The sequence below is a fragment of the Phascolarctos cinereus genome, unplaced genomic scaffold, assembly GCF_003287225.1.
Source record: "Phascolarctos cinereus isolate Bilbo 61053 unplaced genomic scaffold, phaCin_HiC Scaffold_1;HRSCAF=81, whole genome shotgun sequence".
NCBI classification, from domain to species: Eukaryota; Metazoa; Chordata; class Mammalia; order Diprotodontia; family Phascolarctidae; genus Phascolarctos; species Phascolarctos cinereus.
This window is the reverse complement of record NW_027555514.1, coordinates 39,265,492-39,279,621: the sequence shown is the minus strand read 5'-3', so window position 1 is coordinate 39,279,621 and position 14,130 is coordinate 39,265,492. Positions and strand designations below refer to the sequence as shown.

Here is a 14,130-nt window from a genome sequence, read left to right as displayed (position 1 = left end):
CCCTGAAAAAGCCCAATGCCATGTGATATCCTTTGCAATCCAGGCTCATTTAAACCTCAGCCCTTCTAATTAACAGTTACTCTCTCATGATAGCTCTAAGTATTTTCTGATCTTTAAACATTATTTACTAGGATTTATGTCACCTATCAGAGAGTAGGTACCTTAAAAATAAATTCCACTAATATAATTAAAAGAAGTCGTGGCTGCTCAGAGAGGCCAGGGAGAAAACCAAAGCCATAAACAGAATGCTAATCTCTAATTCTTAGCACTACTGTTTTCCCAGGACCTTTTTTCATTTCCTGAAGTGATACACTGAGATTATTTCAAAGGTATTTTGCATACAGGAGCCAAGCCAACCATTTCTGGCATATCATTTTCCCAAGTAATTTACTTCCCATTTCAGGTGAAAGCAATCTATGTCTACAGCTCATTTTAATATATACTGCTGGCAATAAGAGGGAAGACACTAGCATAATAAATACTTCACAGACAGCAGAATTTTTATGGACTGCGGTTTGAAATATATGTTTAATGCTCAGTGAAATGCACTTTTGAATTTGAATTGCTTTTCCAAACAGTAGCTCTGACATAAAAGTTCCTGAAGGAGAATTGCCTTAGACCTTCATTGAAGACGGGGCTGGAAATTAACACAGACATAGAACAAGATAATCCACTGGGAAGAGCCACAGTCGTTAGATTTGGATCATGGGATTTAGAAGTGGGAGAGCCCTCCGAGATCATCTTCTCCAACCTCCAATCTCCTACAGCCATTTTACACATGAGGAAACTCAGGCACATAGAGTGGAAGAGGCTTGTCCAAAATCACTCAGGTACTAGGGCCAGGATTCCATCCCTTCTACCATGTTTTCATTAGAAGAGTTAAGACCAAATCGTGCCTAAGACTTACTCTCTATACTTAATGTCTGTGAGATCTCAGATCCATCAGTTAGATGACCATGAACCCTCTTTCAACTTCAAAATCCATATATTAAAGAGCCACAGACAACAGCCTTCTTTCTGTTCCCTATACACCACACTCCATCGCCTAACCCCCAGTGTCTCTGCATTGGCTGCCTGCCACACCTGGCAGGTAAGTTCTTCTTGTTCAATGGTTTCCCTAACTTTGTTCTAGACACATTTCAAATTCTTCCTTCTCCTGGGGGACCTTTCATAGTCCCCGAATAGCCCTAGTATGATCTCAGATTTGAACTTCCTCCCCCAAACCATGTCAATCAAATCCTGCTGGCACCTTCCTTTCACACTATATACAGTTTGTAGGCATAATTTCTGGCATGTTGTCTCTCTCCTCAATAGCAGGGATGGTGTTTCTGCTTTAATTTGTATCTTCAGAGTTTGGGACAGAGAAACCACTCAAACAAATGTTTGCTGACCGAGTGCAAATCTCTACTTTGAAATTTCTGGTTCTTTGTAAAAGGCATAAAGTTCATAAAAATCTGCCTCTTTAGGAAGTAGCTCCTTTTCAGAGGTTTTTAATAAAGTATAAAACCTGCTAGAACCTTCTATAGCAAATAAAGTCCTTTCAGCGCGAATCAAGCATTGACCAGGGTGGATGGGATAAATTAGTTGGAATAAGAAGCATATTTACTAGACAGAGCATTTAGTGACTGGAAAGCTACTGTTATCTGCTTTTTTTTTAAAATGGATACAGGGAAAAATAATGCATCCTGATTTTTAGGAGGTCAATTTTCTGTTTCTATTCTTCCTTCTAGAAGAAGGTCAGGGTACAGGAAAAGGTAACTTAAGGGCTTCGATGCTATCATTCCTAGAAAGCAGCTCTCTCTCATGTTAATGAGAGACTGGCTAGTTAATAAGAGCTCAGCACTGGTAGCCCTATGAACAAGCCTGTGCCTTTGAAGGACTCTGGCCCTTGGAAGGATCAGTGAGCTACAAAGCAGTTAATATTACTGTAATCACCCAATGTGCAAGGCCTGGAGCTTTTTGGCTTCCCAAACACCCAGGCCCACAGATAAAAGCTTTCCTTAAAGGAAAATTAAGAAAATAATGCAGGGATATATTATGCTACGCAGAGATACATTAATAAGACACATTTAGTGGAAAGAGAAGCAGAATTTGTTTTTTAATCTTTTTTTCCTCCAAATTGAATTTTATTATTTTTCCAATTAATAAGTATTTATTTTATCTCCTACCCACCCCCACCCACTGAACAATTAAAATAATTCAAAGAAAAAGAAAACCTTTACAACCAATAGGTACAATCAAAACAAATTCCCACATCGACCATGTCTGAAAATGTATTTTAAGTCTATCACTGCTCACAGAAAGGAGGTGGGTAGCATGCTTCATCTTCTGTCCCCCAGAATCAGTCTGCATCACACTGGAGATGCTGGATTTGAACTGAATTTTTCTAGTACCTTTAAATCTTGCTATAGAAGGCATCCTTTTTAAAAGTTATACAAATGTTATAATAACTACTTCATTACAAATGTCACTTTAATAGACTTATACTTTTGCAGAAAACCTGTAACTGGGGGGCAGCTAGGTGGCGCAGTGGATAGAGCTGTTACTGTATGTATATATATATACATATAAATACACACATACATATATGTATGTATAGGTATAGATACATGTATATACTATTATATACATCTACTATAATAATATATTATACATACATATATATAGAATTTCTTTTAAACCTCATAACAACCCTATGAAGTTGGCATTATTATCCCCATTTTACAGATAAGGACACTGAGTCAGAAAGGGGTTAAGTGACTTGCCCAGGGAGCGTCTGAGGCAGAATTCAAACTCTGATGACGATGATGACTACTAGAATTTATATAATAATTTAGAACTTTATAAATATTATCTCATTTTAACTTCAAAACTCTGGGAAGTAGATGCTATTATTATCCTCATTTGGTAAGTGAGGATACTGAGGTGAACATAGTTTAAATGACTTGTCCCAGGGTCACACAACTAGTGTCTAAGGTCACATTTGAACTCAGGTTTTCCTGACTCCAGGGTCAGCGCTCTGTGCACTATGGCGCCACCTAGCTATGTCTGGTCCCACTTACTACAGAAAGCAGAAAAACGGCATTTTATAGAAAATAGTGTTTTACACCTTTATCCACAGAACAGCATCTCTATAAATTAATATTTTTTCTGTATGCGCTACCTTAAAAAAAAAGAGTCAAACTAACCAAGGTCTCCACTTACTTTTAAAGTGAGATATGAGATAGCTTTATGCAGACCAACTTAAAAGGAAAAGGAAAAATAATGAGGGCAGGTCTTTCTAAAGATAAACTAGAATCAGCAAAATTATTTCTAAATATCAACCACCCTAAATGCCTTTTCATTCTGACCAGTTTTGAGCATCAGAAGAGGATGAACACCCTGATGAAAGATCCTAATTATACAAATGAGTCTAAATCCTAAAACTGGTCCGTGGAAAATTTAAGATAGGTAAAAAAATAAAATTAAGATTTAATCTCCTACTGGGTAAGGAAGATCTACACAAATAATTTAAATGGCATCAAATCATCAGATAACATTAATGGGGGAGATATGGGAATTTTGCATCATTAATTTTTTTAAGACAGTTGCTCAATACATCATGTTTCTGTAAAATACTGACTGTGCAGCTCACAAATGTATCCCTAGCACCAAGCTGCTTAAGATGCCTCAGAATCAACTTCTAATCTGGGATAACCCTAATATTAAGACAGCCCAACTATAAGAGTAACGTCTCAGCCACTGTTGCTTCCTTTGTACTCAGAATCTAAGGGAAAAGTATGAAAAGAGTTCTCCCATAGTTTATCCCCTCTCAAATGCCCAGGCGGCCACCATGACCAAGAGAAAGAGCTATCAGGCATTCCCACCACCACCACCACCACCAGTCTAGTGAGAAGGAGGAAGAGAAAAATGAAGAGACGAGGATCTGTGATTCACGACTGTGCAGAGTACCACACTGACAAAATCTGGAGGAAGAGAAGGAAAAGGTAGAAAAGAAAGAAGAGGATAAGGAAAAGAATAAAATGGAGGAGAAGAAAGGAAGAAGAGAAGAGGAGAAATAGAAAGAAGGATGAAAAAGAGGAGGAAGAAGAAAATGAGGGAGGAAGGGGAGGAAAATAGGAAGAAGGAGGAAGAGTGGAGGGACTACTTCCATTTTGTTTTTGCCTCATTAGTGCCCAGCTCAGTGCTGAGGAAATAGTAAGGCCTTAATGAGTACCTGTTAGTCAAGTGGTTCCATAAATATTGATCAAGTCCCTATTAGCTGCAACACAGTTTTCCAAGGGCTGGCAATACTAAGACACACGCACAAAAATCCCTGCCCAAATCCCTAAGAGTTGGGAGTTGGGGGTGGGGGATACAACATACACAAAAACAGAGAAATATAAAGTCATTTCAAGAGGTAAAAAGTTCTAAGAAGTGGGAGGGTTTCAAAAGGCTTCTGCAGGAGGCAGTATCTCAGTTGCGTTTTGATGGAAGCCAAGAGGCAGAGATGAGCAGGGAACACATTCAAGACATGGGAAGGAGCCTGTGCAGAGGCATAACCGTGGGAGACTGTGGGGAAGAGGGTAGTGCACAAGAAACAGCTAGTAAGAAAGCCACTTTGTATGGAAGGGAGAGTGCGTGATTGAGAGAAACACGAATTAAGGCAGGCTTTAAAGGAAATGGGAGCTATAGCACGAAGGGCATTCAGTGCCAGCTCACAGACTCTCCAGTGTTTCCTAGAGGCCATCATAGGTGAGCACTGAATATTTTTAGTAGCGGAGTGCCATGATCAGATCCGTGTTTTAGGAATATCAATTTGGCAGCTCTAGGGAAGATGGATTGGAGGAATAAGACACTATAAATAGAGAAACCAATAAGACGGCTATCACAATAGTTCAAATCAGAGGTAATAAAGGTTTCAATTAAGGTAGTGGCTATACGAATGAAAAGAATGGATGGACTGGAGTGGGAAGAACTCTGAGGCAAGCAGACTCCACCCTTAGCAGGCATGAGGCAATGAGGGTCTGCACCAAAGGGGCAGCAGCATCAGAGGAAAGAAGGGAGCATATTGGAGAGATGGTGCAGAGGTGAAATCAACAGGCCTTGGCAACAGCCTGAATATAGGGGAGTAGGGAGAATGAGAAGTCCAGGATGACTCCTAGGTTGTGAGCCTGATGGACTGGGAGGATGGTGGTGTCCTCAACAGTAACCGGCAGGTTTGGAAAGGTGGGGAGGGGAGAAGGCTTAGGGGGGGGAAATAATGAGCTCAATTTTTGGACATGTTGAGTTTAAAATGTCAACTGGACATCCAGTTCAAGATGTCTGAAAGGCACTTGGAGACATGAAATTGGAGGTGAGCAGAGAAGTTAGGGCAGGATGGGTGAATTTGAGAATGATCAGCATAGAGATGAGAATTAAATCCAATCACCAAGTGAAGTAATATAGAGGGAGAAGAGAAGAGGGCCCAGGAAAGGAGAAAATTGAGGAGTGGTCTCATAGGCAGAAGAACAACGACAGAGGGGTGTCAAGCTACACTCAGATAAAAAAATCAGTGCCATACCTTTGCTGGGTATCTTTTTTATTGAGTCTTAGCTTAGTAAACTGCTTTTTGCTAACTATTAGCTGGTCTACAACAAAGGTGTCAAACATGTGGTTCACAACACCCCTGAAAAAAGGTAGCCTGAAAAAGATTTAACTGTAATTGAGAAATCTTTAATAAAATACATAAAAAATACAATAAAACAGATAATATTAATATGTGCTTTTCTAAGTCAATAAGAGGCCCACGAGGACTCTGATCCATGGTTCAGTGGTCCCTATTTCTATTTAAGCTTGACATCCCAGGTCTATAAATGTTTTATTTTCTTCTATTTCCAAACCTGAAGCAGCAGGCTAGTCTGAATCAGGTCTGGCCTACAACAGTATATTCAACAAAAATAGGGAATTTTGGAGGAAATATAATGAGTTTCATTTGGCTACGATGTTGAGTTACAGATGCCCATGGGGACACTAAGTGGGGATATAATCAATACTTAGGGAGAAAGGATCCGACAAATGAGGTTATTTGAAAGAAATGAGAGGATCTCTACATTGCTGTATTATGTAGATATTAGACAACAGAAGGGCCATTTAATTGTCATTTATAAATGGTCAAATAAAAACATAATTGTTCTTATAGCCTTAATTCTTTTAATTTGGATGTAGGAGTCATTCCTAAGCTAATATTTAACTAAGATATGAAATTAAAACTTGTATGAGAAGAGTAAAACATAACATTAGCTACCTCAATGACTGAACTAATGAGAATTAGCTTCATTCATCTGATGAAATATAAAGCATCAAATTTCAGATCTAGACATAACAAACATTGCATATTCATTCTGCTTTATCACTTTTCTTCCTTTATTACTCAGTATTGGAGAAGAAATAATCATCCCAACTTTGGCTGTTCCTTTATTGAACTGATTTCAGATAAAGGTTAAACTTACATGGTACCTCCTAGTGAAATATTCATAAGTCTTTTGGAACACGATTTTAGAATAAGAAGTGTGCTTAATTGTTTCTATGTGGAAAACAATTTCTAGGTCAGTCAACTTTAAATTGATATTTAGATAAGTTTACATTTTGCCCAAAGAACAACAAAGAAATGACGGTCTAAAGACAGTTTTGAATTACTGTCTTACTCTGATCAGCTGGGTGCTCTTATACATAGTGAACTTTCTCAATTAATAGTATTTAATAAGTAATTTAAAATTTAACTCAGAATAGTCATGGGAAATAATAGAAATCATGATTTAAAAAATGGATGAGCCCTGATGTCCTAAATTCAGCAAGAATTGCTTAGTGTAGTCTCTAAAAAAGATTACTTGATATATTTTTATCAATGTCTCCCAAGCTGGGTTGACATCACTCAAAAGACGGTTCTGGGTTACCCATAACTCTGTAGGTATCTTCATCATCTAGCATGTGTTTGAGAAGATAGGTGGAGAAACCCAGGATAATCCGATTACTTTTTGTTATCAGAAACTATCCATAACATGCGTTTGAACAGGCTGACCGTCAGGGATGGTCAGACTTTTCTTCATCCCCGGAACTATCATTGTAGGCAAAGAAGGCTGTGAGGCTGTTGACGTAGTGTTCTAAATGATTAGCTCTGTGTGAACTCTTCACAGGAGTTTTGTTTTGTTTTTTTCTTTCTTGTTTGGATAGCCATCTTTGCACTGGTTGATCTACTCTAATAGCATGTACCTTAAAGATTATTTAAAATCTTTTTTTTAAAAAAAATTGTCACTTGAACATTAGAAAGAATGTAAGAGATTTTAGGCATAGTTCAAAATAGTAAATACACAAATTACAGATTAAGTGAAATCCACAAAATACATTTTGGCCTTCATACCTGGAGATTTTTGTGTGGGATCGGCTTTTGGTGTGAATATTCATTTAACTGAAGCCAAAGTTTATATTCATAAGGGCAACTGATCACTTGCTGCCCTTAATATTCTTTCAAATGTAAAAAAAAAATTATTATTTGTCAAATACAAATTCACATAAAGCTGCTCATAGTAGCTGGCAACTGTACCTTTCATGCATGTAGTCAACTCCCAGTAACAGCTGGATAAACCATTCTATTATCTGGTTTTCAGGAAAGGTATTTCCAGCTTCTTTGTACTCCTGAATTTTACAGTCCAGATCTCGACCCTGGAAGAGAAGTATATTCTCTCATGTTTTTCTCAATTGAGCATCAAATTCAAGGCCTTTTTATCAAAGCTAATATAAAAGGATGCCAAGTACCCCAGTCCACAGATAGTATACACTTACTATCTGCATAACCTTGAGCAAGTCTTTTAGTCTCCCTCGGTCTTTATTTTCTCCTCTGTAAAATGAGAGATTTGGATTTGACCTTTAAGGTCCTTTCCAATTCTAAATCCTATCAACATATCTTATGAACTGCTATCAGCATAGATTTTTATCCTCCTTCCACATTCACAAAGATACTTACGTTTAGACAGAAAACAAAAATATTTATACACATACACACATATATATATGTAAATATGAAAGTACACACAAACATGTGTGTGTATATATATATATTGCTTAATATCAACTCTACTATCCATCACTTCTAGCATCAAGCTTAGATGGTTCAGTTCTGAAATTTGTCCTTTCACAACTTCCTCTCACTATTATACCTGAATGAGTTACAGTATACTAGAAAGATATGTACAGCAGAATTCTTATATGATTATGTAATAAATATAATTTATTTGATAACAGACAGAAGATAATAATTTGATTATTAACCACTAACTGAGGTGTAGTCATTATCAGAAAGAACCTCAGGTCTGAGTCCAGAAAGATAAGATGAAAAAGCAATGAAAAGACAAATTTCAAAACTGTGTCAGCTGAGCTTGACGCTGGAAGCGATGGATACTAGAGATGCTATTGAGGAAGAAGTTCAAATGAGCGGAACAATAGCTTTGAAGCACAGAAGCAAAGAAGTCACTCAGTGGATCAATTAGTTTGGCTGAGGCTTTATTCCTAGAGAGGTGTTAATGAAACACAGAATAGATGATCTTAAGTTAGCAGTGGAAGCATCTGTTTAACACAGGAACTACTTTCATGAAGTAATTTGTGAGGACAGTTCCTGAGACAGAAGACATAAAAGTTGACAGTTCCACAGTTGTGAGTTATCTCTAGCAGAGGGGTTTTCCTCACTCATGTGCTACCCTGGCAGATTTCAGTATGTGTCCACTCTCCCCTACCTATACTGGGTGCATTTGAAGGAATACATGATCCAGGTCTATATGTAGATTATAATATATTTATTCCTGGAAGTATAGTTTTTATGAGCATGTATGATATTATTATTATTATTATTATTAATATTTCTTTCACCTTATTATTAAGTAAATGGGTAAGTTTTAGATACGAAAGTGTCATTATTATGAGTGGCTGGTTTTGTGTAAATAGAAGCACATCAATGGGGGTTCAAGAATTGCGGTGGTAAATAAAACAAGTGCATTCCTTTACAACAGAGCTAACCCTTAAGAATTTGTGGTAATGGTCCCTCTCTAGAAACCTATACCTCCCAGAGCGAAGGCAAGTTGGAGTGAACAAGCCAGCCCAGAGAGTAAGCAGTATAGACACAATCTGTGTGATTGGTGTACAGTGCTAAAACATGGCGAAGCACACCAGGCTCCCACTCTTCCGAAGTTCATGCTAATTACTCAAGCCACACTAAACTGACGTTCCTACACAAAACATTTTCACTAATTAGCATAGAGACATGGAAGAACTTTTGACGTGAGGAGCTATATAAATACTATAGACACACGAAAAGCAGGGTGGTTCAGTAGAAAGAGACCTTGTTCACAGTGAGTAAGACCTGGGTTTAAGCCCTCTCTCTGACACATACCGGTTGGGTGACCTCAGACAAGTTAGTGTCCTAGAAACTCTCTAAGACTTTCAGTTGCAGAGTAGGGTCCAATGAATATGTCTATAATATACATGTATATATGTGTATGTATGTATATATGTATGTATATACATATACACAGTATATGTAATTATATACATATGTATATGTGCTTCTCTGATGGAATTCTATCAGCATAGATAGCCCCCTGATGGGAGGAAATGTTTCATTTTTGCCAATTCTACTGACAAACAGTAGATATTTAATAAATATTCGTTTGATTGATTGACTACATAAAAGTATATAATATAATTTTTCCACCCTGATTTTTGCTTCTTATCCTAAACTAGCAATGCTTCTTCTAAGGCCAGAAAGGACATCAACTCTCTTTTAGTTTACCTTTTTGTCAGATTCTCAAACAAGAGTCCAACTTATCCTTACCTGCTACTGCTGAATTATCCAGATGTTGAGGCCATGACTGGCAAAAAATATTTTAATGTAATCTGTATTTCCATACAACAATCATCACTTCTACTCTGCCCAGTGGTGATAACCCAGCACAGATTTTAGACCCTACTGGTCTAAAAAAAACAAAACCCTTTACCTCTACCCCTGCCTTTTCCTAAAACTAGGTTTCTATGAGCATGGCCCATAAATCACACCATTACTAAGTGAGTGCCAACAAAAGTGGGAAAAAAACTGAAAAGAATGGTGATAACCAAAATCAACAAAATGTTTGAATTGAAGGAAATGTAAAAAGAAATGTTTGCTCAATGAAATAAATGAATGTAGTAGAGATCTTAATGAATAAAGCCTACATTAATCCCATTGCTTAACACTTAATGATTTATACTTTATGTACAATAAAAGAAACTCTCTCACTCCCCCAAATAATTCTTTAAAGCCACATAATTGCTAATTCAGAAAAATTACGATTTAAAATTTTATCATTCCTTTCTTGAAACTCTTTTTATGAGGAACAATGCCGATGCCGATGATTGACTCTCACAGCAATTTCACTAATAATTTTTAAATGACAGCATTTCTTAGCTTGTTTGATTTTTCTAAGCATTCCTAGAAGATATCTTAGAGTGGTTTCTAATGGTGACCTTTTTTTCTGATGTGATTGTAATGAAAAGGGGATTTATTTTAACTTGAAGCTAAAATTAATGCTGACTTACTCCAAGTAGAATAAGTTTAACTAGATATTACCCCTAAAATACTGCTTCACTTAACATGATTTTATATTATTCCTTCCCCCTTTTTAACAGAATCACCTAATTTTAGAAATCAGTGGACTCTAAATAGCTAACCCAGCCTTGAAAAAGGATTCCCCCACTACAATATAGTATGAGAGTATTCATCCTGCCTTTGCCAAGAAACTCACAGTGAGGGAGGAACCCTCTCCTCTCTCCTCCCCCAGTGAGCTCATTCTACTTTGGGAACAGTTAGGGGAAGTTTTTAAATTTTTTTTATAATGAATTTATTTTTAGTTTTCAACATATACTTCCAAAAGATTTTGAGTTCTAAATTTTCTCCCCCTTCTTCTCTTCCTCCCTTCCCAAGACAACATGCAATCTGATATAGACTCTACTTATACATTCAGTTAAACATATTTTCATATTAGTCATGATGTAAAGAAAAATTAGAACTAATGGGAGGAACCACAAGAAGAAATAAAATAAAACAACAAAAGAAAAGGAAAGCAAATAGTCTGCTTCCATCTGCATTCAAACTCCATAGCTCTTTCTCTGGATGTGAATAGCATTTTCCATCATGAGTCCTTTGGAGTTGTCTTAGATTCTTGCATGGCTGAAAAGAGCTAAGTCTATCAAAGCTGGTCATCACACAATGTGGCTGTTACTGTGCACAACATTCTCCTGGTTCTGCACATTTCACTCTGCATCAGTTCATATAAGTCTCTGCAGGTTTTCCTGAAGTCCATCTGCTCATCATTTCTTATAGCACAATAAATAGTATTCCATTACATTCATATACCACAACTTGTTCAGTCATTCCCCAACTGATGGGCATCCCCTCAATTTCCAATTCTTTGCCATCACAAAAAGAGCCACTATAAATATTTTTGTACATATGATCTCTTTGGGACAGACCTAGAAATGGTATTGCTGAGTCAAAGAGCATGCACATTTTTGTAGCCCTTTGGGCATAGTTCCAAACTCCTCTCCAGAATAGGTGGATCAGTTCACAACTCCACCAACAATGTATTAGTGTTCCAATTTTCTCACATCTTCTCCAACATTTATCATTTTCCTGTTTTGTCATGTTAGCCAATCTGATAGGTGTGATGTGATTCCTCAAAGTTGTTTTGATTTGCATTTCTCTAATCAATAGTGATTTAGAGCACTTTTTCATATGACTATAGATAGCTTTAATTTTTTTCCTCTGAAAACTACCTGTTCATGTCCTTTGACCATTTATCACAATTAGGGAATGATTTAAATTCTTATAAATTCGACTCAGTTCTCTATACATCTTGGAAATGAGGCTTTTAGGGGCAGCTAGGTGGAGCACCAGCCCTGAAGTCAGGAGGACCTGAGTTCAAATCTGGCCTCAGACCAAACACTTGACACTTACTAGCTGTGTGATCCTGGGCAAGTCACTTAACCCCAACTACAAAGAAGGAAGGAAGGAAGGAAGAAAGGAAGGAAGGAAGGAAGGAAGGAAGGAAGGAAGGAAGGAAGGAAGGAAGGAAGGAAGGAAGGAAGGAAGGAAGGAAGGAAGGAAGGAAGGAAGGAAGGAAGGAAGGAAGGAAGGAAGGAAGGAAGGAAGGAAGAAAAAGGCTTTTATTGGAGATACCAGCTGTAAAAAATTGTTTCCCAGCTTTCTGCTTCCCTTCTAATATTGGTTACATTAGCTTTGTTTGTACAAAAACTTTTCAGCTTAATGTAATCAAAATCATCCATTTGCATTTCATAATGTTCTCTAGCTCTTGTTTGTTCATAAATTCTTCCCTTCTCCGTGGATCTGATAGGTAAACTATTCCTTGCTCTCCTAGTTCACTTATAGTATCAGCCTTTATATCTAAATCATGCCCCCATTTTGACTTTATCTTGGCATAGGGTGTAAGATGTTGGTCTATGCCCAGTTTCTGCCATTTCCAGTTTAGGGGGAAGTTTTTCTTAGCCTTGAACCTAAATCAACTTGCACCCTACTCCTTGTTCTGCCCTCTGGAACTAAGCAGACAAGGCTCCTTCACGACGTGAAGGTTATCCCATTAAGTCTTCATTTCTCTAGAATAAACATCTTCAGGTCCTTCAACCAATTCTTTTCATAAACTATGAAGACAAGGCCCTTGGTGATCTTGGTGGCCTTCCAGCAGACATTCTCTAGCTTCTAGAATGTGCCCTTCCTAAAGTTCGGCACTTAGAACTGAACTTTAGACTTTAGAAGTGATCTGACCAGGGCAAAGGACTGAGGGACCATACCTCTTTATTTTTGGATGCAAGACTTCTCATAATTTTTTTTCTGACTGCCGTATCACATTCCTGACTTCTACTGCATTGGAGATCGAATAAAACACTCAAATCTTTATGTACTGAAAATATCTCACTCACACGATGAGATCTGCAACATCAATAGTAGTGTCGCTGCTAAGTAATTCACTATCCCCTGTCTCTTCTATTCTGAAATGTCACTGAGATGACAATAACATGGTAATTAATGCCCCTATACAACACTAATGATACTAATAATATCTGGCTCTATATAGCTCTTTAACATTTGCAGAGGGGCTACCTGGGAAGTAAGTTGTATGATGTTATTATCCTCGTGTTACAGCTGAGGAAACTGAGGCTCAGAATGCTTAAATGATGTTGTCCAAGATACACTTATAATCAATAACTCAGCCAGGACTCTGACTCCAAATGCAGCATCCTTTTAACTGTATCATATTGATATTCCATCTATCCCCCATTTTTGTTCACACTGTAAATGCTAAAAGGGTTATTATAACATTAGATGAAAATTAAGCCTCCAAGACATATACACATACATACTTCCATTAACATAAGCTGGTAAAGCTAGTCTTAAAAATGAAAAGGATGACATTATCTGAAGGACACTAAAATGAAACTGAAATCTTAAGACCAAATGCATTAAGAAAAACCTCTAGGGTCAGTATTTACAGAGTTGTCTTACATTAAACATCAATGACAAAAAAAAAAGAAAAGAAAAGAAAAGAAAAGCTAACAACTCAGATAGTAATGGTAAAAACTGAAAACAGAGCTAACGTCTAACACATTATGTCTTGTCTGTTCCTTTGGACAATTAAAAGGATAAAAGACGTACTAAGCAAAGCCAAGGCCAAATAATGTGACAAGAATCCTTCCACCATCATTTTTTAAAAGTCTGTGGCACTGCTTAGAAAAATACCAGGCAATGGAAAAGAAAAGCCCTGTTATTATACTGTAAAACCCTGAAGACTGACATTTATCTTCCTTTGAATTTTTTTCATCTCTACAACGGACTTCATAAAGGAAAGCCGGGAAAGGTGCCAAGCCATATTATGCTCTTAAAAGCCAAAAGAGAAAATCCAATTTCTAAATGGTTACTGCAGTCTATCATGCAATATTCATGGAGTGTATGATTGATAATGTGAATAGGCATTCATGATTTCAGTTGCTAATTTTCTTCAAATTCCCTTCAAGTAAGTGTTCTTCCTGCTGAGGTGAATTTACATGAACAAGAGTAAAATGGCAGAACTTATT

At 37.2% G+C, this 14,130-nt stretch overlaps 1 protein-coding gene across 6 annotated transcripts in view; it reads right to left on the bottom strand.

Annotated features, from left to right (window-relative positions):
- Nucleotides 1–14,130, bottom strand: part of NEK11 (NIMA related kinase 11) — a 374,166-nt gene that overhangs the window by 275,472 nt on the left and 84,564 nt on the right. For all 6 annotated transcript variants that reach the window (XM_078151556.1, XM_078151557.1, XM_078151551.1 and 3 more), the window contains exon 4: nt 7,562–7,680. In XM_078151556.1, coding sequence (XP_078007682.1) covers nt 7,562–7,680 — 119 coding nt within the window. The remainder of the gene's footprint in view (nt 1–7,561; nt 7,681–14,130) is intronic.